We start from the raw sequence: 26367 nt of genomic DNA, 5'->3' as shown, positions 1-26367 counted from the left end.
AAAATACTGTCAGTTTTCTGTGGACATTAATCGTGTCAGGCAATTCTGGCGCATTCTGGAATGGGGCTCATTTGCATAGATCTGGGTTTGCCCACAGTTTAAGTTTAATTTTAAAATAGCCTCTAAGTTATTTTAGTGCCCTTTCTATGATTGATCAGTTTATGTTTGCCTTTGTCTAAAGATTAAGGTTGCACACAGTAGCAGCTCCAACATTGCTTCAGAATAGTGACATACTTGCTCCTGTAGCTCAAGTGGTAGAGCATTGCGTTAACAAGCGCAAGGTTGGGGGTTCGATTCCCCGGGAACACATGATAGGTAAAAATTGATAGCCTGAATGCACTGTAAGTCGCTTTGGATAAAAGCGTCTGCCAAATGCATAAATTTAATTTAATTTATTTATTTATACTTGAAATGGAATATTGAATAGTGGGCGGGTTTTATTTTAGTGCTCCTCCTCTTAAGACTTCAGTTAGTTGCCAAGGCAACAATTGTCATTTTTGTTTATGTTTAAGCTTTTTATCTAATGTTTATATTTGATTTCATTTCAGTTATTATAGAAAATAAAAAAACAGGGTTGTGTCATGAAATACCTTGCATTAAATTTGCATAGCTTTTTGGTGAATTAACCTCAGTGTGTTCTCAGTTCTGCTCCAACAACAAGAAGATAGATTTCGCTTTTGTGCTAGTTTCAATCTAATGAGGCTGTTCATTACAGTCACTCTCTCTCTCTCACTTACTCTGTGGCCTCTCTCTCTCTTTCTCATGCTCTATCTCTCAGTCCATCAGGGCTGAGTGGCTTTAGAGCGAGATTACACTCCTCCTCCTCTGTTCCAAATTTCCTCAAATTTCTGGCCCCTGTAGTGGAGAGCGATGATACCAGTGACTCTCAGAAGAAGAGGTACTCTGTTTCTTCTTCACTTTCTTCCAATGCATCTTTCCGTTTTACTGTCTTGCATCTCTGTTCTTTTCATGCACCTGCCACAGAGGCTGATGTGGTTAAGGACTCATTAGATAAGAAAAATAATTCATTTTCTTGTAATGAATCAGGATGTGCACAGAAAATCAAATAATTGAGTAGTTGTTCCGCAGCTGAGTTTTTATTAATGGCTATTTTATTATATTTTTCAGAAGAAAAGCTTAGACTGTTAGCTTCATTTGTTAGCTAAGATATTATGCTCATTTTGAAACCATAAAAAAATGGATAGCCTAATGTTTGTGAATAAAACACAATGCCATATTAAAAATAAAATAATACATAAATCAACATTATAATGTACAAAATATAATAATACGTTTTGGGATTTCCTAAAGATTATATTTAACAGTGATGAATTAGTGTTTTTAAAAATTAAGTGAGTGTTGGATAGTACCAAGGGTACATAAAAAGTACAAATAAAAATATTAAATCTGTAATATGCTTACTTTATTGTGCATATCTACATAATTTAATAATGTATACAATTATGGAAAATGTAAAATTATAAAAAAAAAAAATTTCTGAAAAACATCATTACTACAGGGTTATTTAATATTATGAAAACAATATCATATTGTAATAAAGAAAGAAAGAAATTTCAATTTCCAAATAAAGAAACCGAGTACTCAAAATTAAAAAAATAAACTCAAAAGAACACTAAAAATGCCACTAGTAATGAGTCGGTCTAGGATTGTTTTGAAATTTATATATATTTTTTTGGTCTTGTTTTATGAGCTTTCAAATTTAATATGGCCTGTACTCTGACACAAGCCTGTGACTACTGTCTGTCAGTGTATGTATATATTTGTATGCTTATGTATTTGTATGTGTAGTGATGTGGCGGCCCTGTCCAGTCCTGGAGTGATGTGTGTCGTTGGGGATGACAGTCCATTACGTAACCGGAGACACTCCTGGAGACAACAGATCTTCTTACGAGTCGCCACACCACAGAAGGGCTCAGACTCCAAAGGTAGCACCCTAGTTAAATATATAAGTAGGGTACGTTAACATCATCTATATCAACTTCACTTTACCGTGTACAATGCAGTTAGTGTGTGTCCTCTAGGTGGCGCTCTTGCTCTTAATGACGTGCTAAGTGTGAGTGAGTTCAAACTGACAGCCAACTTGGACTTGATGTTTCTTTTGGCAGAGGAACAGAATTACAATGATTATCGCTTTACCCATTTCCTCCGCACTCAGATATGACTTGCTTTTCTTTTTTTCTTGACCTGTTTTATGTCTTTTTTGAACTGCCAAAACAGCAAACGAGGTCTGTTATTTTGAAGTTGGTAGCTCATTAGACTTGTTAGTACCAGATGTCAAAACACCCTTCAGGTGTGAGTGTGAATGAGACAAATTATCATTAATTATCCACACTATTGTGTAGCTCATTAGGCCCCCAAAATTAAATGCCTTCAAGTTATGATGTTAAGCCCTGGTTTAACAGTTGTTACAAACTACAAATTGCCTGTTTTAATGGCCATTTAATGGTAGAAGTTAATGGGAATTTCTTAAAGGGATAGTTCATCCAAAAATTAAAATGATCATTTTCACCTTCATGTCATTCCAAAGACTTTTATTAATCTCTGGAACAAAAATAAAGATTTTCTTTAAAAGGATCTCATTATTTTTATCCATGCTTTTGAAAGTCTAAGTATTCAACATTTTGAAGCTTCAAAAAGTACATAAAAACATCACAATAGTAATCCAAATGAATCGAGCGGTTTAATCCAAATCAATTATTGTGCCAGGTGTAAACACAGCATCTGTGAGGACGTCAGAGTTTGCAAATGTGGATGCAAAAAAGCCTTTTCATAGGTTGTTTCTAGGAAGGCTCCAAATGACCAGGCACTTACCGGAGCCAGCTGATAATCATTTCTTTTGATTCGATATGGGGTCTCAACGTCCGTTCACATAAACCGACTATATTTTTGTGGTCTAAAAGAAGTGAGCATGCTGACACTGTGAGATGCTTTTTATTGTGCTTTGGTTGGGAGATAAGTAAGTTCCCTAGAAACACAATATAAAAAGCAGACACAGCAAAACGGTACCAGAAACAAATGTAAGCAAAACTGTACCAGAAAACAAATGTAAGAAAAAATTATATTACGAATAACCTACAAAATTAAACGGGAGGAAATGTTATTTAAAAAAAAAAGAAGAAAAAAAAGATATATATATAGTATTATAAATTGACTGGTAAAGTAAAAACAATAATATTACATTGAATAATAGTAATTAAACAAATTAACATAGTTTAATTATTACTTAAACCTATTGACTTAATTTGACATTACCAAATATCTACCTTGGGGACAAAAGAGTGTAAATAAAAGATCTGGGTGGGTCTCTATTGTATAGCCTACTCGGGACAGAAAGATATAAAAATGAATGACAAAAGCATATTGGTATGTTCATAACACTGATCTAACAGATGGCTTCAGAAGACTTGGAATATAGGCTACAAGACTACTTTTATGATAGTTTTAAGGTGGTTAAAAATAATTCAATAAGGTATTTGTGAGATAAAGTTTAAAAAAAAAAGTCATACTGTGAGAAATAGTTACAGTTGGGAGAAATAAGGTTACAGTTGTGACATATAAAGTTTCAAATACTTCAGGTTTTTCTTTAAAGCAGAAATAGGCATCCGCAGTTGTGTGGACTATGTTTGTATATTCAGTTCAAAGGTTGTCCAGTATCTGATTCTGGAGAACTGACCTTCTTTCTGTTTACGGAAAAAAAGTATATGTTGATGTATGTGTAGTAATATGAGTACACTTCCTTAAAGTAGAATGCGTGCCAAGAGCGCTGTTATTGTATGAGTGTGTTTCTCCAGTATATTTGGGTGTGTCTTGATAAGTGTGTGTCTGCGTTGAATGAAGTAATGCTTGTGTTAATGAGGTAACGTGTGTGTGTGTGTGTGTTGGGTGTGGTGTTTTGCAGGAGGTCATGTTGACAGACATCTACAGCAAAGCAAAGGCCTTATTGACCCACTTACATGTGTGTGTTTGCACACTTGCAAGGCGTTGGTCTGGGCAGAAACACCACTTATTTACAGAGGGAGTGGCCAGTGTGTGTGTGTGTGCATGTTTGCAGAGGGAGTGACCGGTGCCCAAGTGTCCAAGTGCGTCAGTGTCCGCTGTAGAAATCTCCACACATACACTCAAACACATGTGCGGCTCCACCCTGCTGGAACTGGGTTTAGGTGTTTGTGTGTGTGTGTGTGTTTGTGTGTGTGTGTGTGTGTATGATTCCTAACATAAGAAATTGCTGTTTTGAGAGAAGTTTTATGGCCCTTCTGCTGAAAGCCTTGAATTATGCCATGCAGAGACATTGACTGACCAAGACCAAGAGTGTTTGTGTGTGTGTAGAGGCACTTCAGTTCTCTCACAGTCTTGACAAGATGTACTTGACTTGTATTACTGTGTATGGAGGAATCTTAAGGATTGGGTGGGAAATAAGTTCTTTACCCATCTGCCATTTTTATATATATATATATATATTAGGGATGAACGATTTATATCGGCACAATATTAATGCGCATCTCATCAGTAAAGCTAGTTCTGTAATCAGCGGTAAATCTCTACACTAGGGCTGCACAATTAATTGAAATTAAATCGCAAAGGCAATAAATCGCGATTAGGCAGAAGCTGCAATTGTCATGCGTATCTTTCAGTGAAGCACGGTTCTGTGATCAGCAGTAAATCTCCATCCGAAGGCCAGAGGGTGCTCTCGCGCTGAAAATCCAAATATGCCCCGAAGAAGAAATCCAGGAAATACCTATGACTGCAGCTGAATAAACAGAAGATTTCACTGCTTTCATTGATTCAACGTGACTAATAAACACACAACTACGGCAATATACGTTTTATATGAGTTCTTCTTTCATCATAATAAAGTATATCTGTAATGAAATGCTAATCGACATAGCCTTTATCACTGCTTAGAATACTATGAAATATTATGTGCCTTAATTATTCTGTTTAAGAAGCCACATCCTCTCACAGAAGGATTTATTTTAAACACTCGACTGACGTTATGAAGTGAATTTGGAGTAAAAACATGTTATTAAATGCAGTATTTTTACATGCTTTCAGATGGAGCAGCATTTACTACACAGAGCCATAGTTCACTGAGAAGATACGCAAACAGCTGTCATAATCGAGAACGATTTTGTTGATTTCATAATCCTACAATTATATCATCTGCGATTATGAATGCGATTTTGCATAACTTGTCAGAGAACTATGGCTCTGCGTAGTAAATGCTGCTCCACCTGAAAGCAGGTGATGGAGATTTCCTGCTAATCACAGAACCAGCTTTACTTACTAAATGTGCATGACAATCGCAATTAATCACGTGCGATTAATCGTGCAGCCCTACTCTACACATGCATGCTTTCACATGGAGCAGAATTTACTACACAGAGCCATTGTTCACTGACAAGCTGCGCAAAACCACGATCATATTTTGCGCATTTACTACACAGAACAACGGCTCTGTGTAGTAAATGCTGCTCCACATGAAAGCACGCACGTGTAGAGATTTACCACTGATTACAGAACCGGCTTTACTGATGAGATGCGCATTAATATAGTACCAATATTTATCGTACATCCCAAACAAACAAACGTTGTTAAAAAAATAATTGTATATGTGTGTGAGTGTGTGTATGTGTGTGTATGTATAGGCTATATTTTGTTGTTGTTAAATTAATTGTATATTATTATTATTATTATTTCATATTTATTAATTACATTTTTATTTTTTATTTTTTAATCAGTAAAAAATATAAAAATATGCATTTATATATTTGTAAATCCTGTAACCCTTACTGTAAACTTTAAAAGCTGTTTAAACTGACAGCAGCAATATTTTCAGTGAGAATTGGTGATAAACATTTTGGAAACGTTAATATTTATTCAGATGAGCTGAGCTGTGCAAATAAGAACTGCTGTTTGAACGTTAACATTTAAATGCAATCAATTTATGATATTTTTGTCTGTTTTGACCTGTGGGTGGGAAGAGGACTAAACTACAGCAGGTTTAGACAAGATCTGGTTTTGTATGTTATAGGAGTGAAATTTAAGAAAGATCTAGAGTGTGTGGGTGAATGCCATTTTATTTTTTTAGCACTCAGATTTGATTTGATTTTTCTTTTCCTTGTGATTGTGCAGCACTATCAGGTGATCTCACTCTGTGTTAGAGTAAATAACAGTACTTTTTATTTTTGTTTATGCACAATTTCTCATTTTGTTAACAAAGGGTAGTTTGAGGTCTCGGATCCGCCCTATAGTTTGGGTGGTGTTCATTTAACACCTCTGCCTGTGCGCATGGACATTTGTATTTGAGTGTTAAGCATGTGTTTGTATTTCTGTGTGTTTTGTGGTTTGCTCTTTTGTTAAGTGTTAATTTTTGCAAACATGAGCGAAAACTACAAAATCTTGTGGAGAAGACGTGCTGTTATCCAATACGCTTGCCCTTTATCAAAGCGGGTTCTTTTAGCTTCATCTTTTACTATGACGACATGTGTACATATGTTTTCAGTATGTTTACAGATGTTTGAATCAAAACATTTATTTAGTGTAAGCTTAAAAACCTTTATCTGAATCATTTTAAGCTTACATGAATTATATATTTTTTATCAGTGATAAGTAATGGTGATGTTAGTAATTGATGTAGGTGTCGTTGATTTAGGGAGATGATGGTTATTGATTTAGTGAAATTTGTGTTCAAATGCACTTGTCTTAGTGCGACATTAAACTCTTGTCTTGATTGTCTTAAAAATTAAAGTTAAATTTAAGTCGTAGGCCTATTATTTGACCTTTCATTACTTGTTTTTTTAATTCTTTTTCTTAATTTCTGAACTTTTACCATAATACTTTATTCCAATGTTTACTTTTTTAATCGTTTCCCATATTATTTGTCTTTTTGTTTATCATTTCTGTCTGTCTTTATTTTATTACTGTTTATTCAACAAACACAGGGTCATATTATATACAAATACAAATCACCTTTAGCATAACATACGTGACACTAAAGTAATTCAATAAACATGAACTAAATTGAATAAATTGTAACACAAAACACCCGAATGTACAGTACTGATAAAAATAATAAGAAAAACTTTTTAAATGAACTGTAATCATATGTGATGTGTCACACAGGGAATGTTTTTTATTGTGAATTTTATAGCAATTTATAGATTCATAGTTTTTACAACCATGAATTCAGCATTTATTTTGCCGTAAAATGTTATTCATTTACAGTTTCTCATTTTATGTGTCATGATGACCTTCTTCTGAAAAAATTACGAACATAGCACAATTCAGAATCACAAAACTTGGTACAAGCATTGGTACTGACTGCTGAAATCATGGTATAATGACAAACATCTTGGTAGTTTATATATATGTTGGTTACTATTGTTGGTAATTAATGTAGTTCATGTAAGTGATTTTATTTTTCTTCTGTAGTGACATAAACTATATTGTTTTTCAGAATCAACCTTAGAGGTCGGCAGCAGAATGGCGCTGGGAGGTGGAGTTGGGGGCGGGGACAGCACCCTGGGGGCGGTGCCAGAGGAGAGAAGAAAGAAGAGTGGGGCGGAGCTAAGAGAGCTATGGAGGAAAGCAATTCATCAACAGATTCTCCTGCTGCGGATGGAGAGAGAGAACCAGAAATTACAAGGTGAAACACAAGTACACATGCAGTAACTATTATCACTGTGAATACTGTCTGCTCAGCATACAGATGACCTAGTAGCGGTCTGACTTAGTCTGTTAACAAAAGATGAAATCAATTATGAGACTGATTTTGGTTTTAGAATTGTTAAAAGGAATTTTGACAAAATCACATAATTTTCCCAGTTAGCTCTATTTTATATTTCCCATTCCAGGAAAATATTGGCTGTACTTTTATGTTAGCTTATTTAAGTTTATTATTATTATTATTACTTTTGTTAATGTTAGTGTTTTTCTGCCTGTACAAGATCTTACATTTGTTTTTATGAAATCACAACATCCAGGTTATTAGGTATTATGTTATTATAAAGCTTAGTTTGTTCTTGCCCTTAGGATTTATTCAATGAATGGTATTCAGCATTAAGACTTCCTTCTGCGGTTCTTGGGAATTTAGAGCTGCTTTAAGGTCACATGCAGCTGTCAAACGGGTGATTTGCCTGGCATACGTTCAGCGGGTATACACAAAAGCACCTCCCATAAACAGTAGCGTGTACACACACACACACACACATTTCTGCACAACCTGACACACCCATGCGTTGCCTTACCTGGAAGTCCCTGCTGCAGGTTATGAGATGATCATGACAGGTGAAGAGTTTTGCTGGCACAGATGCACTCTGATTTGGGTGTGCTCATGATTGACAGTGTCCCGCCTGCCCTGCCATGCCCAGACCTGAAAAGAAAGAACAGAAGCTTGAAAAGAAACAGCACAACCTATTGAACAGGGTGTGGATGTAAAGAAGTGGGTCAGAAGATGTTTACTGGGAAGACTGTCTGCCCTACATCTAGTCTGCGTTTATATTACCACTTCTCAATCACAAGACTTTTGATGTTTGACACTTTGGAGACTTCTATTTATATTTATGTATTTATTTATTTATTTATTTTTGTCCCATGGGTAAGGATGGTTGGGGAGGATATTATTTCCCCTCTTGGTGTGTTTGTCTGAAGGAGAGTTTCCGCTGGTGCAATTGAACTTAATAGTCTTGATACATTAATAATGACAGAATAGAAATAATGTAAATTAAACACAATTTCTAGTACTGTTTGTATGTACTGTTGCTTCAGTAACAGTAGTGAAGAAGTTGTGCTGCATGCTGGGCACTGTTTTTTTTTTTTTTTATAACCCAGGGTTATATAATCATATTAAATATTTGATATGTCAACGACAAAGGTTTGGGGTCAGTAGTTATTGAAAGAAATTAAAGGAACACTCCACTTTTTTTGAAAATAGGCTCATTTTCCAGCTCACAGTTGAGTTTTACCGTTTTTAAATCCATTCAGCTGATCTCTGGGTCTGGCGGTAGCACTTTTAGTTTAGCTTAGCATGGATCATTGAATCTGATTAGACCGTTATCATCTCGCTTAAAAATGACCAAAGAGTTTCTATATTTTTCCTATTTAAAACTGGACTCTTCTGTAGTTACATCGTGTACTAAGAACGACGGAAAATGAAAAATGGGTGCAACTAGGCGCTGCACCCATGGTACAATATGAAAAATATATAAATGAAAATAGACTTATTGGAAGTTAGCTGGGACTATTTTCAGGTGGTGCATAATATCATTGCACCTGCTGCACCAATGGTACATGATGTAACCTATTTTAAATAGGAAAAATATAGAAACTCTTTACTTCTCAGAATCAATGATCTATCCTAAGATAAGCTAAAAGTGACACAGACATACCCAGAAATCATCCGAAAATATTAAAAAACAACAAAATAACAACAGTTTAAACCAGAAAATGAAACCAAAAAATTCAAAAAAATTTCAAAAAAAAGTGGAGTGTTCCTTTTATACTTTTATTGCAAAGTAAAAGTATGACAGCAAAGACATTTAGAATGTTTCAATATTTCTGTTTTAATGTGTACTGTGCCAGACTAACTGAGACTTGTCACAGCACTTGTATACTGTTGCCCTCTTGTTGATTGCTTCTATTGTTCTCCTCATTTGAAAGTCGCTTTGGATAAAAGCATCTGCTTAATGATTACATGTAAATGTTAGCAGCACAAGCATTTTCATAATTGATATGAAATGTTTTTTCAGCACCAAATCAGCATATTACAATGATTTCTGCAGAACCTGATGAAAATTTTACTTTGCCATCACAGAAATAATAAAACTAATAATATTTCACATTATTATTATTATAATTTTTTACTGTATTTTTGACCAATTAAATGCTTCTTTCAAAAACATAAAAAATTGTAACCAACCCCAAACTCTTAAACCGTAGTAAATATGTTTGTGCCCAATAACCAATATGTAAAACAGTTTTTTTAGGCTATGTACTGTAACTTAAGCTGTTTTTCACATCAGAACAAATAAATGTTGTTTAAAACATTGAGTAAGGGACCATTCACACAGAACACATTTTTGCTTTAAAAAATGCGAGATGCAGACAGTGGAATGGGGAAACAGTTCTTGAGATGTGTTTTTTAAAAGTTCAACTTATTTTAACTTGAGTACTGCTTTATTAGAAGGCAATGTCAAGACGCTGCAAAATAAGTGCAATGGTCAAACACGCCCGTTTAGAGCATCGAGAAAAACAATGGAAAAGTAGCACAATGAGTGGACAGTAAATAAAATAAATAACCTTTCATTCAATGTGTGTACAGCATCAGAGAGTGATCTGCAGTGCAGACGACTGAAGCTGGACTATGAAGAGATCACTCCATGTCTGAAAGATGTCACTCTGGTCTGGGAGAGAATGCTCAACACCACTGGGAGGTCAAAGGTCAGATTTGAGACCGAGGAGATCCACACAGCTGTGGGACAAGGTGAGTTACACACACACGTAGATACATGAGAATGTTTAATTTGATTTAACAATGAGTTGTATGAGGTTTGTCAGTGAATGTTTTGATACCTGGATTAACTGAACTAGAACTGTTCATTGAGTGAAGATAATGTAATATGTTGTTTTAGACAGCTTAAGTATCAGTTGTCAGTTTTTCAGAGGAGTGTAAACTGAGTTAACTGTGTGCATTTATTTTAAAGCCTTTAATTTGCCTTTCCTGAAAAAATGGGGTATGTTTTTCATATTTGATGTTTATGCAGAGTATGTGTGGGAGTGTTTAATATAGACACAGGAGCTGTCTTTTTGATAGTCAGGTTTTTATAGAGGTAGTTCTGTTGAATGATTGGTGAGATTGCACACACCTATGCACACAAGCACACACCTGTTCAAGTTAAGTGCAACTGTGGCATGAATATGTGGCATGTTCATTATAGAGTTCATTATCACGATGAATCTGGTGCAATTCTTTGCACTTTGCATGATCGTACTGATTTATGCTTCATAAACTGCAGTGGGGACAAACTGCTGAGTGTTTGCAATTCTGTTTGGTGCCACAGAAATTACACAAAAAGCTGATTTTTGGACTTAGTCTTCTTGAAGTGATTTTATGGACATCCATCTACATGTCAGATGAGATCACACACTACTGGAAAAGCACTCAAAACTGTAGTGTTCTGCTCAAGACATTCAAAAGATCAATGAAACACTCTTTTTGCTCTTCTTTCTGTTTTTCTCTCTCTCTCAGGCGTTCCTCGGCAGCATCGAGGAGAGATTTGGAAGTTTCTTTCAGAGCAGTATTTGCTGAGGCAGGAGGTGCCCAGCAACAAACCTCCGAATAATGACACTCCTTACAAAGAGCTTCTGAAGCAGCTCACATCCCAACAGCATGCCATCCTCATAGACTTGGGTTAGTATTACAAGCACGGTGATCTGTGACTAAACCTGGTGGTCTGCATTGCTGCCTACATCCATCTAAAGGCTGGAAAACACGACATGACTTTTAAAATCGGAACAGATTTTAAAACACTAGTTTATCATACACTTACCGACTTTGTAAACAGCCAGAGAGGAAAAACTGGGCATCATACACTAAACGACTGAGGATCACACACAAACAATCAGAAACGTGCGCCTTGTTGATAGTAGATGTGTGACAGATGGCTCAAAATAGCAAACATTTGATATCCTCCAACTAGATGGAATCAGAGTCTGTGACCATCTTACACTAAGTGATTTTCTATGGAATCTGTCAACTCAAACATGCACACTTGATTACAGACGCAAACTGTAAATCAGGGCAAATATCCTGTAGTGTATTCCAGCCTTTAAATGGAACCTCACAAGTGACTGATTTGAGAAACTCTTGATAGGCAACATCTGTTCTGGATGCACAAATGTCGCTCTTCACATAAAGTGCACAGAAGACTAGGCCCACGACTGATTCCAATAGAATTTGTCCTAAGCATGTTGCTATGCAAACAAATCAGTATTCTATAACAGTGGTTCTCAACCAGGGGCCTGAGAAAACTATATAATAAAGTTTACCATTATGAAATTATTTAAATTTTTATATTAGCATATATCTTAACTAAAATCATAAAAATAGTACAAATAAATTGTGATATCGTAAAGATGTACAAAATTAAATTTACAACATTGTTTTTAAAATCACAAGTACCAGAGGTACATATCAGCTTAGGTAGGAGGGCCTTCGAATATTGTCTTGGATATAGTAGGGCATTGTACTATATACAGTATAGTAGGGTATTTCAATTTAGTTCTTTATAAATACAATACAAAGTAAAATGAATTAAATTAATTATTTGGTATTAAGTTAAATATTCATATATTATTTATTATATTAATAATTGTACCGTTTAAAATTTTGGTGTCTGTAAGATTTTTTTTTTTTAAGAAATTAATACTTTTATTCATCAGGGATGAATTAAATTGATCAAAAGTGACATTTATGATGTTACAAAAGATTTTTATTTCAAATAAATGCTGTTCCTTTGAACTTCATGAGATAATCTTGGATCATACAATCCTGAAAAATATATAATGGTATCCAGAAAAATAATAAGCAGCACTGTTTTCAACACTGATATAATAACAAAAAATATTACTTGAGCACCAAATCAGCATATTAGAATGATATCTGAAGAATCGTGTGTCACTAAAGCTTAGATTGATAGCTGCTGAAAATTCAGCTTTGCCATCACAAAAATTAATTACATTTAAATTGTATTAAAATAGAAAAGGTTAGTTGAAATCCTAATGATAATTCACAGTATTACTGTTTTTACTGTATTTTGCTGCCTTGGTAAGTACAAGAAACTTCTTTCAAACTTACACACACACACACACACAAAAAAAAAATCGTACCAACCCCATACATTTGAACGGTAGTGTGTATGAATATAATATTTTATAATATCATATTAATATAATTTTTTTCAATTTCTTTTGTGTTTGTCATGAAAAGTTATAAAATAATTAAAAAGCAATGCAGTGGAACTGACTCTTAAAATACAGTCCTGGTAAACAGCTCACTAGATTTTGGAAAGGTTACTGTATTGCTTTTGTATTGTCCTTAGCTCTTTGTTATCTTTAATGGTTGTCAGTTATCTACATGATTGTTGAATGTCTAGTAGACTTATTGTAGTCGACTGCGTGTGTTTTGAGGAACAGAAACATGTTCAGCTGATGAGCTCAACCTGACACTTATTTGGTGGGCTTGCGTTCTAGCTTGCTGAAAAACAGCTATTCTGCTCTTCCGTCTTAAAAATACACACTTGTATACACACTTTGTAAAAAGTACAACTTGTACATGCTCACGCTTGCCCTGAAATTTTTCCAAAAATTGTCATCTGAGTATACACACAAGTCTCCATTCTTTGCAAAACGATCATTAGCTCCGTTATTATAGAGGACAAACTTCTGCAGAACCTCAGGCTGAATGAATGGTTGAGACACTAGCGGAGATGGACAGATGTGAAGATGGAGAGATTAATGGGGAGGCTCAGACAAAGAAAGGGAGGTGTCGTTGGCTCTCAGCACAGTGACAGTGGGAAGAAAGAGAGATGGATAGCTTCACAACGCAGGAAGAAACCTAATCTTATAGGAATGTATATTGTTTCTAGGAAGACGCCCTCTCAGACAGGAACATAAAAGCTCTACTTCAATGCAACACTTTAAATTCCTGTCGGGAGATGCTTGCGTGCTTCATGTATGCATTTATGTTCTACAGCTTTCCAACCAATTGAGTGACACCATTTTTTCATCATATGCCACTTCAGATGCACACAGTCTACTTTCAGTAAATTTCTTTTTTTCTATTTTCGTGTTCAAGTAAAAATCTTTTTCAGACTGTCAGAACTGGAAACACAGAAGTTTAATATTTATTTTTGTTGGCCACTTGGACATTGTGGAATCCCAGGAAATGAACAAGTGGACAGCTGCTAAAGAAGACTACCATATTATCATCATCAAGTGGACAAATGAATGGGGCCAGTGTACGAACAACAAACTGTATAAAATTAACCCGATTGTCAGTTAAAGTTGCATCTTTATTTTCAATAATTGATGGGATTAGATCATAGATACACAGTGCCAAAGTTGTTTTTTTTTTTTTGGGCCAGTTTGTTCACTTTGGAAATTAGAACTCCACAAAAATAAATTTTTAACAGAGTAAACCCTGACTTAATTTTAGAATTTTTTTACCTTATACAAGCTTTTAAATTGCCTTTTTCTATTATTTTAACTTGTTACCTGCTATGAAAATAGCAAAGGAAGTTGGCATGGCATTAAAACATCAACCAAGCAACTGGCCAACTCTGTAACAGGAATTACTAAAAAAAAAACAAAAAAAAGTTAGTTCTGGGGAAAAGTCTTGCATCAGTTTTTTGCAGATTCCACATAATTTGAAATATATGAGTAATACAATGATATTCAAACACTGAAGTGTAACTTAAGTATCCAGATACTTGGCCTCTTTGTAAACCTACATGAGAGAAGCATTGTGGGAGTATAAGCATATACTGTAGATGTGCCTCAAAAGCTGAAAACCTGCACCAGACTTTGGCTGATGATATCGTGTCAAATAAATGAGCCCTGGTCTGTTCTGTCCTTCTGTCAATTCTTTCTTTCTACATGTGGCTAAAGCGCCACACACCCATGAGAGTAACCCTCTGAATGAGTCTGAACACTAGAGGAGGAGATTGAGCTGAAAGAAGAGGGGTCATATGTGTCTCTGCCAACATCAACAACAACAGCAGCATTGTTTTGCTCAATCTGCACTGAAAAAGAAAAAAAGAATACTTGAATGATTATTCTTCTTCCTCTCCCAGGACGTACATTTCCCACTCATCCGTATTTCAGCACTCAGCTGGGTGCTGGCCAGCTGTCTCTCTATAATCTACTGAAGGCATATTCTCTGCTGGACCCAGAGGTGGGTTACTGCCAGGGCTTGAGTTTTGTGGCCGGCGTGTTGCTGCTCCATATGTGTGAGGAGGACGCATTCCACATGCTCAGATTCCTGATGTACGACATGGGGCTGCGGAAACAGTACAGGCCTGATATGATCATACTGCAGGTACAGTAACTTTGACATTCTCACGTACAGTGTATGATATTATATACCACCTAATGTTTTCCACCTCAGTGGTGCTTTTGCAAAAGATTTCTATTTCAAATCCCTAAAAATGTTCCCACAAAAAAGTAAACAGCACTTTTTAAGCAGCTGCTTTCAACATTGAAAGTAATAAGAAATGTTACAGATTTCTGAAGGATCATGTGATGACTGGAATAATGGCTTTGCCATCATATATATATATATATATATATATATATATATATATATATATACAGTTATTTTAAATTGTAAAAATGTTTGACAATGTTACTGATGTATGTATCCTAATTTTAATGTGGCCACATTCTGCCCTACAGAACCAAAATGTAAAACATGGTAGATGAGAAAATTTTTTGTTTGAATGTCCGGCCAAATGTGTTTACTCTGAATCTGAGCATAGTTGAGACAAACATGTCTGAGTCCAGTTCACTGTTCTATAAACTCAATTTCAGCCATAACTCGTGAATATGTAGCTTATGGGATCGATTTTGTATGACATGAAAACTTAAGCGTGATCTTATTATTGTTTTATTTATTTTTTATTTTTTTGCAGTTCACTTCCTGCTCAGAAATGCATTGTGTGCCTTTAAACTGCATTTAAAAATAATATATATATATATATATATATATATATATATATATATATATATATATATATATATATATATAAAATTCTTTAACACAATTTATCACACATGGTATGCGTGTGCTTTGACAGCCCTGATACAAATCAAGCAAGAAACATTCTACAGCTAAGCATGTGTGAAGAATTTGATCATAACTGTAGGCCAGGGGTTCTCAACTCTGGACCTCGAGATCCATTTTCCTGTAGAGTTTATCTCCAACCCTAATCAAACACAGCTGAACAAGCTAATCAAGGTCTTCAGGATTACTACAAAGTTGTAGGTAGGTGTGTAGGTGTGTTTAATCCAGGTTGGAACTAATATCTGCAGGAAAGTGGACAATCCCTTTAAGGTTCATAAGAAGAAATATACTGACTTATATTATACACAAACAGTTTTTCTCTTCTTTCTTTCTCAGATTCAGATGTATCAGCTGTCTAAGTTTCCCATAAGTTCATGAGAGAGAGAGTTTATATACATTTTAATTAAATGATTAGCATTTTAGTATTCTACTGACTGATATTGTCAGTAACAGTTTTTCTCTTCTTTCTTTCTCAGATTCAGATGTATCAGCTGTCTCGTCTGCTGCATGACTATCACAGGGAGCTCTACACTCATCTGGAGCAGTATGAGATCGGCCCAAGTCTCTATGCCGCTCCCTGGTTCCTCACCGCCTTTGCCTCTCACTTCCCGCTTGGATTCGTGGCACGAGTGTTTGGTAAATGCACACTTAAATACTCACACACACTCTCAATACATACTTTCCCAATCAAAATAAGTTCCTGAGATTGCCCATTACCACATTGCTTTTTGTAATTATGCATTTAACAGACACATTTATTTAAAGCAGGCACAGTCCCTTTGGACAAGCTCCTTGCTCAAGTGCACTTTAGTCGTAGCTCTTGAAATGCGTACAACATACAATCCTTGGTTTTTGTTACCAGCTCTGAGGTTTAACCACCAAGCCACATATTAAAAGCATCTCCTACTGATCTAAAAAGTTCAAAACGAAACCATGTTAGGAGATATCAACAGGCCAATCAGATGCCAGTGTGGTAGATAGTGATGGATTGCCGTTCTCTTAATTTCCTCAGAAGTGTTTATGAAGATGGCCTACATGTTTGACATTCTTTTGTCTGGAAGGATAATGTGGAACAAACACATAACAGCGCATAATTTCTTTTGTCGTTACCATATACAATCAGGTGCGCCCATATCTGCATGTATACAGACACACCCTATATGCAGAGATATTAATGAAATGTTGCAAGTTGGCACCAATTTTCATCTTGAGGGGCGATTTTACAGGTTGGGGAAGGATTTTTGCACCTGGGTTTTTGAATTTCTTTATTATTTGTGTCTTCTTAGTGGCGCCTGCTAATGCACATTCTTTCTTAAAACCCCTAACCCTAAGTCTTTGGTGCGTAATTTGCCCTGCACCTTACTAGAGACATGGATGATACCTGAAATCATGCGGCTTATTAATGAGAGGTGTGTTGTTACTTTGATAAGCAAAGTTAGGATTTTCAAAATTTTATTGTTAACTAAAATGATAAAAAATTTCATGAATTGAAATAAAGCTGAAATGAAATAAAATATAAATATAAGATGACAAACGTAAACTTTCAAAATTCAAACAAAGATTTGATATGTTGCCCTGGCAACTAAAATAAAATTACTAAAGCTAAAACTGAAACAAAAGAGTATAAATATTAGAAAACACTAATAAAAATGACAAAAGCATATAACAAAATTGCTAGTGCAATTTAATAGATTAAAATTTTTAATTAGATTAATCACACTCTTTTTGTTTAATTAATTACGATTAATCGCACACTTATCATGAAAGTAAGCATGTACCGTTTATCTTGTTTAATCGTTCATTTTGTCATTATTTATTATACCCAGCAAAGTAAACCAAAAACAATTTACCTAAAATTGATTCATTTGTGCACACCAAAGCACACATAAAAAAAAAATACAAAACTTTTCAGAATTCATAGTGTATAGTATGTTTATAGTAGAAAAGTCAAACTGCGATACCGAACAGGACCACATGGAGATGCCAAAATACCCCTAAACTTACCACCTTGAGCTGACTGCATATATCTACTACAGTACACGGATCCATTCAGAATGACTAAACACAGCAACATACACATGATGACAAATCCAAATATTGTCCTGAATGTGTGTGGAAACAATGTGAATGTATGGAAATGTGTCTGTGCATAAATACAATGTATGATGTGTGTGTCAAGAGCGCTCGTACATGGTTTGTTTGTTCATCAATATATACTTACTGTACGGTTCCTGTACACCACCGCAATCGACTTTACCTTGATTGCGATCCTTGACCATCAGCACGTTACTAGAGAGAAACTGGTTTGCTTTATCCAGTCAAGAATACGTAGTTTTTCATCATCCAGCGGTGGGAAGTTTTGACGTTCCGTGCAGTCTCTATTTGACACAGGGTGACGCTCGCGCTCTTCAGAGGCAATCACAGAAAATGACACGGCTCGATTAATAATTCACTTAAAAGGCAATGGGAGTCTCTATTGCTGATCTATATAATGTAATCAGCCTGGCTTTCTTTACATTAGCACTGTTTTGGACTGATTGTTTGAATGCATTCGCTTACTGGATCATTGGACTGAAAACTTTCCTGGAGTTTAGCGGCTTAAAATGATCTGATTGCAAACAGAGACGTGAAATCGGGTAAAAGGTTTAGAATATAAATTGTGCTTCAGTAATTTTGCGTTAATAATTAAGGATTTTTGGGGTTAATCGCATGCATTAGCACGTTAACGTTGACAGCCCTAAAAATTACTAAAACTTAAACTAAATTTAAATTGAAAACTGAAATTCTAAAAATAAAATCCAAATGCAAAATATGAATAAATAATATAATAATATTACATAATGTATAGTAATAAAGTGACTGGCATCAAGTCAAATAAATGAAAAAGGAGGTGTCAATACAAATTAAATAATTTTCATACAGTAAATATGAAAATAGTTTTTCTGTGTGTGTATTCATCCTGTGATATGTTGCTGAAAAAAAATTCTGATAAGGTTTTAATTAACTATGTCACCATTTATAATTTCAGAATGCAAAATTCTCTGCTTCTCTTTATCCTTCTTTTGCATCTCACTTTATCTCCTATGTGCACACTAAAGTTAACTATGTACTGTATGGTAATCAAAATCACTGATGCCTAACGACTGGCGCTAACTTTGTTTTGCTTAATCACAGTTCCGTGACTGTGTGTGTGGTATGATTATAAGGGTGAATGTCATTGACCTTGTGACACACAAACTCACATCTTTTTCCAAGGTTAATCGCTCAGACTATCTCGTACCATCTTCAACCATCTCATTTTACACTGACTTACACACATACACATTTTACAGTCTTTTTTTCTTTGCACATGCACATACATTTACAAACAAACACACAACTCTCTGCAGATTTATTTCTGCTATTTTATGCATTGTTGAAATTGTAATAAAAAAAAAATATATATGTGTGTGTGTGTGTGTGTGTGTGTGTGTGCGCGCGCGCGCGTGCGTGCGTTAAATGATTATAATGCATATTGGATATTTAATACTTTTTAATATTCATATTGTTTAATATTATTTTTAATATTATTTATTAAACATAATCCACAGCTTGGTGTACATTAAATATTTTAATGCATGATTTTGAGGCAAAATGCTTCTTAGTTTTTTTGCCCTCTAATGCTCCTCAGTTACTTTATAAAAACAATTAATTTAATAAAATAAATAATAAATTTAACTAAATTTCTAAAGCTATTTAAATTATGAATTTTTGTTTTTAAAGTTTTATTTGTTAAATTTTTAAGAATTTTAATATTGCATATTTATTGGTTATATGGCATAACATGAAATAATTATCATTTTATTGTTATCTGCAAGCATTTTTTTTATTGGTTTACCCATAATTTATTTGTTATCAGGCATGATGCTAATAGACTACTGAACTTCATTTGTGAATCTAAATTATATTTGTATTATATCACTATGCAATATTTTAGTCAAATATTCTTTCTTCGACTGGGGTATCTTCAAAATGGATTCCTTGACGGAAACTGAAAAGTATTTATTGATTTTATATCTTCCAGACATGCTGTTCCTTCAGGGATCAGAGGTTATCTTCAAGGTGGCTTTGAGTCTTCTTGGTAGCCACAAGCCACTGATTCTCCAGCACGACAATCTTGAGTCAATTGTGGAGTTCATCAAAACAACCTTACCCAATCTCGGCCTTGTGCAAATGGAAAAAACAATCAATCAGGTAATAAATATATCAGTGTTAGTCTGCATGCCTGCACTGTACCTGCAAATGTGATTTGCATATACACATACACACTTTCACTTGCGCTGAGTGTCAAGGCAGTGACACATTTGGGTGTGGATTGTATTTGTGCTTTTGTGGTAACAGCAATATATGTGTATCTTTCCCTACACAATCAACACATACTCGTGCTCGGGTGTGTCTTGTGTTCATCTTCATATGTGGTTTTCATAAGTACTAGTTTCATCATGAACTCGGCACAAATAATAGATGGAGTTAGTAAAGTATGGGTGTTGCTCAGTGTGTGTCTGTGCATGTATGTGTTTTTTGTCGGAAACGATGAAAAGGGTTTCATGCAAGAAATTCACCACAGGTTCTCTTAAATATTTTAAATAATGCCCAACCATGTACAATTAATAGATTTAGCAGCAAGAAAATAAATGAAATAAAGCAAGAGTAACAACAAGTGCATGAAAGCTTGTCTCCACCACTGAATAAAAATAAAAAAGGTAATTGCGATTTATTAAGTCAGAATTTCAAATAAAATCAATAAAAGTCACAATTGCAATTTATAATATCGCAGTTCTGACTTTTCCTCAGAATGCGAGTTTATATCTTGCAATTCTGTCTTTATAACGCAATTGCGAGAAATGTGAAATCTTACAATTCTGAGAAAATAATTTAAAACTGCAAGATATAAACTTGCAATTGTGAGTAAAAGCATCAGAATTGAAAGAAAAAAGTCAGAATTGAATTTATATCAAAATTCGGACTATTTTTACAATTGCAAGTTTAGATCTCACAATTCTGACTTTTTCTTGCAGTTGCTGTTTATATCTCACAGTTCTGACTTTATCACTCGCTACTGCAAGTTAATGTCTCGCAATTGAGAAAAAAGTCAGAATTGATAAAAAGCAGTAGCGAAAACAGGCTTCCATACAAGTGCAGTACTGTGGCTATAGAAAAGAATCACCCGCTTTAAAATAATCACATTTTGTTGCATTGCAGTCAGAAAAAAATAAATAAACAAACAATATTTAAAGCTCTGAGTTGGAAAAAGGATCAGATATCTCTTTAGCTCTTATCTAAGCAAGGAGAGTCAATAAGCAAATACTTTTGGGAGAAGTACAAAAGAGAAACGTACCAAAAGATATTTTGGTATAGAGAAATGGCTAGAGGAACACATTTTTTTCATTTGTGGTAAGGGATTGGTAAATACATTTTAGAGTAGACACACACAAATGTAAATTCAAGCTCCTAAAACACTTTAAAAGCACTGTAAAGTGGTTAATGTGACTTGTGTGCTATATAACAAGTCTTTTAAAACATATGATTGCTGTGTGAGGAACGTGCTGAAATTTATTCAATGAATATCTTGCCCTGTTGAGTGCATGATAATGATTTTATGGTGAATTTTAATTTTATGTGTACTGTCACTTATGAAAACTTATAGGACAAAATACAATTAAAATATTTTTAAATATGTTACACTTTATTTTTGTTAGGGTTCTTTTGCTGCAGTACAAATTCATAAAAGAAAAGAAACTTAACCAGGCCAGAGACTATTTATGACACTATAAAAAAGACAAGTAGTGAAGAACACACACCACACACACACAAAGGGCAATCTTACGAACTGAAGTTTGTGTGTACAAAGAGACATGCTTTGACTTGTCCAGCTTTGATATTGTTATCTTGTATATTTGTACATGTCTCTGTGTAGGTGTCTGAGATGGATATCAGTAAACAGCTGCAGGCCTATGAGGTGGAATATCATGTTCTTCAGGACGAGCTCTTGGATGGTCCCTCCACTCTCAGCCAATCACAGCGGGTGGCCCAGTTGGAGAAGACCAATGGAAGCCTCCGACAGCAAAACTTAGACCTCCTAGAGGACGTTCAGGTGGCTCATCCTAACACAGACTCCTTTTATATGTTTGCCTTTACGTAGATTAAAGGCTTATTCACCCTGTATTTGAATTTTCAGCTTTTACGTAAACAAAAAGATTTCAAAGGGAAATGGTGCATATACTCCACCAAGCAAAAAATGCACAAAAAAAAGTTTTGCTTTGCTTTCTTGGGTGGGGTTGTGTGCTTATTAGTTTGTGTTTAGTATAATTTATTCAGCTGTTTAAACTGAACATCAGACATAGAATAAATAGTTTCCTTCCTAAATATTTGTATTTTTATATATGAACAATGGTGCATCTTTATGAAATCCTTAATGCTAAGTTCAAAATATTGCACTGCAAAACTTTGTTTTAATTATTTCAATGCTATGTTTTCTTTTTTTTTTTTCTTTTTTTTTTTTTTGTTTTTTTTTTTGTTTTTTTTTTTGCAGTATTATTTATTCAGCTGTTATATTTAGCATAAGATGTAGTGTAAATAGTTTCCTTGCAAACATAAGATTTCAAAGTGAAATGGTGCATCCTTTTTTTTCCGGTTTGGTATGTCTGCTTGTTTTTATGTTTAGTATTTTTGGTTATGAGTTATTTAAATTCTATTTAAATTCTACTATTTAAATTCAGCATCATATACAGTGTGAATTTCTTCCTTACAGAATTTCTGTCCGAACATTTTATTCTTTATATTGCATCTGGCTTGGAGTGAACAAGTCATTATTGTCTTCCATCAGGTTGCCCACGCAAAGATCAGATGGCTGGAGACTCGTGTGGACAGTATGGTGAATCGAGAGGCTGAGCTACAGTCGGAGGTAAAGACTCTCCAACAGGAACGGACAGAGCTGCAGCAGACTGTATCCAATCTCAGAGATCTCCTCAGCAGTCTGGGTATAAACAGCCCCTGCCCTGACCAGGAAAACCTCACCAACACAAGCTACAACCAGTAACTGTGTAAGTGAGGATTCAGAGTCTACTGTCAACTGTCTTCACCTGACCTGCTATCAAGCTCCTCCTGTAAGCATCACCTCTGGCATCATCCTACTGGCTCTAGACAAGCTGTCTTAGTGGAGGTAGACAGGTAGGTTTTCAGGGCACTGACGTTCCTTCAATGGAGATTTTCTTGAAGGGCTGAAATGGTGTCTTTTAGAGTCAACTGATCAAACAACCTAAAAGATCAAAACATTAAAACAGCTCAAAAGAATAGCTAAGATTGCTAACCCTTTCTGGTTCTTACATCTTTTGTGACTGATGTTTCCTTTCTGGACATTGACGTTTTGGGTCACCATTTTTAATATACACTCCCTTTTACACTCCCTGCTGTCGATGTGGTGTTGTTAACTTGTTAACATGGCATTGACCCCAACAAAGCCTCTTAAGTTGATTTGATTGGCCCTTCTGACATCAAATTGACAGTTCCCCAGTAAGCACTGGTCAGCCCGCTATGGATAAATGCACTCTTTGTGGGCAGCGTATTGTTTGCACCCTGTTCTTATTTCGTGTGAATGTTTTTTTGTGTGAGCATGTATGTACAGTATGTGGAAATCTAACATTATATTCCAGTGCAATATAAACTAAAAAAGACAACCCTCCAGTACACTGTAAATCTGCACAATCTTCAGTTCTAACAGAAACAAAAGAGTTCAAGTCAGAGTGCATTTCCATAAACAGAGAAATATCTGTTTTATAATTATTTTCTTCTGAGACTCAGACCGAATGCTGCTGATTTACTCAGATCATCAAGAAATCACTTGCTCTTAACAGAAAATTCTCACTTACACTTTCCTGAAATAACATTAAAACTATTCAGACAAAATTCAGTCCCTTTCATTATTACACACAAATTGGATAATTTGGATTATGTGGTCTCCAGTGATGGCATTTTTAGCTACTTGGCTGCACTGCTGTTGATATGGTACCCAATGAACCAAAGATCTTAATGTTATTATTTCAAGACTTTCTCTGTGACAAACCGCACGTGTCTGGTGCTTAAATGTGTGTGTGTCGGCTGAGTACACTGTACATGAGTGTCTGTTTTAAATGCACGTTCCAGAGTTGTCACCTCTGTATTTGACTATGATATATTTTGACTGATGGAAATACATTTGGAAAGGGGTGTGTGTGAACGAGCAAAGAAAACAGATCATCTTGCATCATTTGCATAACGGTATGTACTTAACCTTTGACCTCTTGTGCTTTTCTGGAGAATTCCATTTGTGTTTCTCAGTGTTGGAAAGACAGGGACACTGTTAAAACATCATTCTTGATTAAGTGCTTTATTTTAATTATAGGTTTTTATTGGGAGTATAATTCTTATTATGTGCATTAAAAACATTTTCAATTGATGCTAGTTAAGTTGATTTACTTGAAATACAGGGTTGGTTTCACTTTGGTTGTGTGTTTGTGTGTGTGTGTGTGTGTGTTTTTGCTTGTGTGTCATACCAAAGAGCAGTTCCATGTAATGCTCTGTTGAAGCAGATGTTCTCTTGAATCAGACTTACCAGTTTAATTATACAACATTGCACCTGGTTTTGCCTGGATCTAAAGTGAATAAGGTAAATTTCTTTAGGTCTCAGTACTTAAGGCACCTGTATGAGCTGTTCTGCTCTTTAAAGTGAACAAGTCAGCTTCACAGTGTGTGTGTATATATACATATATATACACACACACACACATATATATATATATATGTATACGTGTCTGTGTGTGTGTGTGAGTTTATATATATATATATAGATATATATAGAGATATATGTATATATATATATATATATATATATATATATATATATATATATATATATATATATATATATATATATATATATATATATATATATATATATATACAGTATATATATGGACAACAGAATTGGGGCACCTGACCATTACACCAACAGGGACTTTAATTGCATTCTAAATATAGTAGACATTAATGTGTCCCTTTTGCAGCTGTAACAGGCCCCACTCTTCCTGGAAGGCTTTCCACAAGATATTGGAGTATTTCTGCAGGAGTTTCATCCAGTAGAGCATTTGTGGAGTCAGTCACTAATGTTGGACAAGTCCTGGCTCTCCATCGCCATTCCAGTTCTTCCCAAAGGTGTTGGATGGGGTTGAAGTCGGGGCTCTTTACAGGCCAGTCAAGTTCTTCCACACCAAACTCATCCAGCCTAATGCCTTTATGGACCTTATTGTCCAAAAATGTCTTGGTACTCTAAATGTGATTTCCATCCAACACTTGGTAGTTGGTGATGTGAGGCTTGCATGCAGCTGCTCGGGCCATGGAAACCCATTCCATAAAGCTCCCACTGAACAGTTTTTGAGCTGATATTAATGCCCATGGAAGTCTGAATCTCTTCAGCTATGGAATCAGCAGAGTACTGGCGAATTTTACACACTTAAGTCTCAATGACCCTGCGCTGTGACTTTATGTGGTCTTCTGCTTCGTGGCTGAGTTGCTGTTACTAAACACTTCCAATTTCCAATAATACCACTTACACCGGATGCGAATGGCACGGTGCGACTCGACAAAATGCTACAGAGCCCATTATAATCAGTGATGCTGTCTACACTGGATGTGGCGAGGTGCGACGTGACACGACAAATCCCCAACAGTAATCTGATGCCTTGTTCTAACTAGTTGCAAAAGTGGAATTTTATCCTCGTACCCTGCTTGAATTCATTCAGCTCTTCAGAGTGACCCGTTTTTTCACAAATTTGTGGAAAAATAAATGCAGACTGCATGGCAAGGTTCTTGATAGCCATTGACTTCCGTAGTATTTAATTTTTTTTCCATTCTGCGGAAGTCAGTGGCTACCATCATCGTTTGGTTACCAGCATTCTTTAGCATATCTTCTTTTGTGCTCAACAGAAGAAAGAAACTCATACAGGTTTTGAAAAACTTGAGGGTGAGTAAATGATGACAGAATTTTTCATTTTTAGGTGAAATATCCTTTTGAAGTATGGGTACTTGAATGAAATTTGCAGTTTGCAAATAGTTAGGAATTGTTAACTGGATATCAATGATTGTATTTTTGTATTTGCTACACAACATTCATCAGTGCTCATCAAACAAGTCTTAAACCATGTGCAAATACAGTGTGTTTTAACTTAACTTAAGGAATCAGTGGATTCTGTGTGATTGTGTAATAGCTCACAACATTCAGATCCACAACTATGATCAAAGTCAAAAGACAGTAAACGCACACATTACTTAATATCAGGTGCATGTTTAGATACTTCTTCCCCCAAAAAAAAGTATTTATCTGCAGTGCTGTGGAGCCTGTTCCTCAGCTTGTCGTGAACTGTCCATTTGCTTGCCAAGTGTCCACTTAAGCTCAGTTTAACCTTCTATAATACATTCAGAACAAAGTCCGTTAG

The 26367-nt window shown here is 35.2% G+C and overlaps 1 protein-coding gene across 4 annotated transcripts in view; it reads left to right on the top strand.

Moving 5' to 3' along the window:
* The window catches only part of LOC109080221 (TBC1 domain family member 1-like), a 55144-nt gene extending 30812 nt beyond the window's left edge, over window positions 1–24332 (top strand). For 3 of the 4 annotated variants that reach the window (XM_042771675.1, XM_042771758.1, XM_042771824.1), the window contains 10 exons: window positions 779–898; window positions 1810–1946; window positions 7478–7666; window positions 10340–10501; window positions 11267–11428; window positions 14871–15115; window positions 16336–16495; window positions 19923–20092; window positions 21816–21992; window positions 22725–24332. In XM_042771675.1, the coding sequence (XP_042627609.1) occupies window positions 779–898; window positions 1810–1946; window positions 7478–7666; window positions 10340–10501; window positions 11267–11428; window positions 14871–15115; window positions 16336–16495; window positions 19923–20092; window positions 21816–21992; window positions 22725–22937 (1735 nt within the window). In that variant the 3' untranslated portion in view covers window positions 22938–24332. The remainder of the gene's footprint in view (window positions 1–778; window positions 899–1809; window positions 1947–7477; window positions 7667–10339; window positions 10502–11266; window positions 11429–14870; window positions 15116–16335; window positions 16496–19922; window positions 20093–21815; window positions 21993–22724) is intronic. The other variant, XM_042771715.1, reaches the window with a different exon arrangement.
* Window positions 24333–26367: the final 2035 nt, after the last annotated feature.

Source organism: Cyprinus carpio, chromosome A1 (genome assembly GCF_018340385.1).
Source record: "Cyprinus carpio isolate SPL01 chromosome A1, ASM1834038v1, whole genome shotgun sequence".
Taxonomy (NCBI): Eukaryota; Metazoa; Chordata; class Actinopteri; order Cypriniformes; family Cyprinidae; genus Cyprinus; species Cyprinus carpio.
The sequence above is the reverse complement of the archived record's forward strand: the minus strand, read 5'-3'. Positions and strand labels throughout refer to the sequence as shown.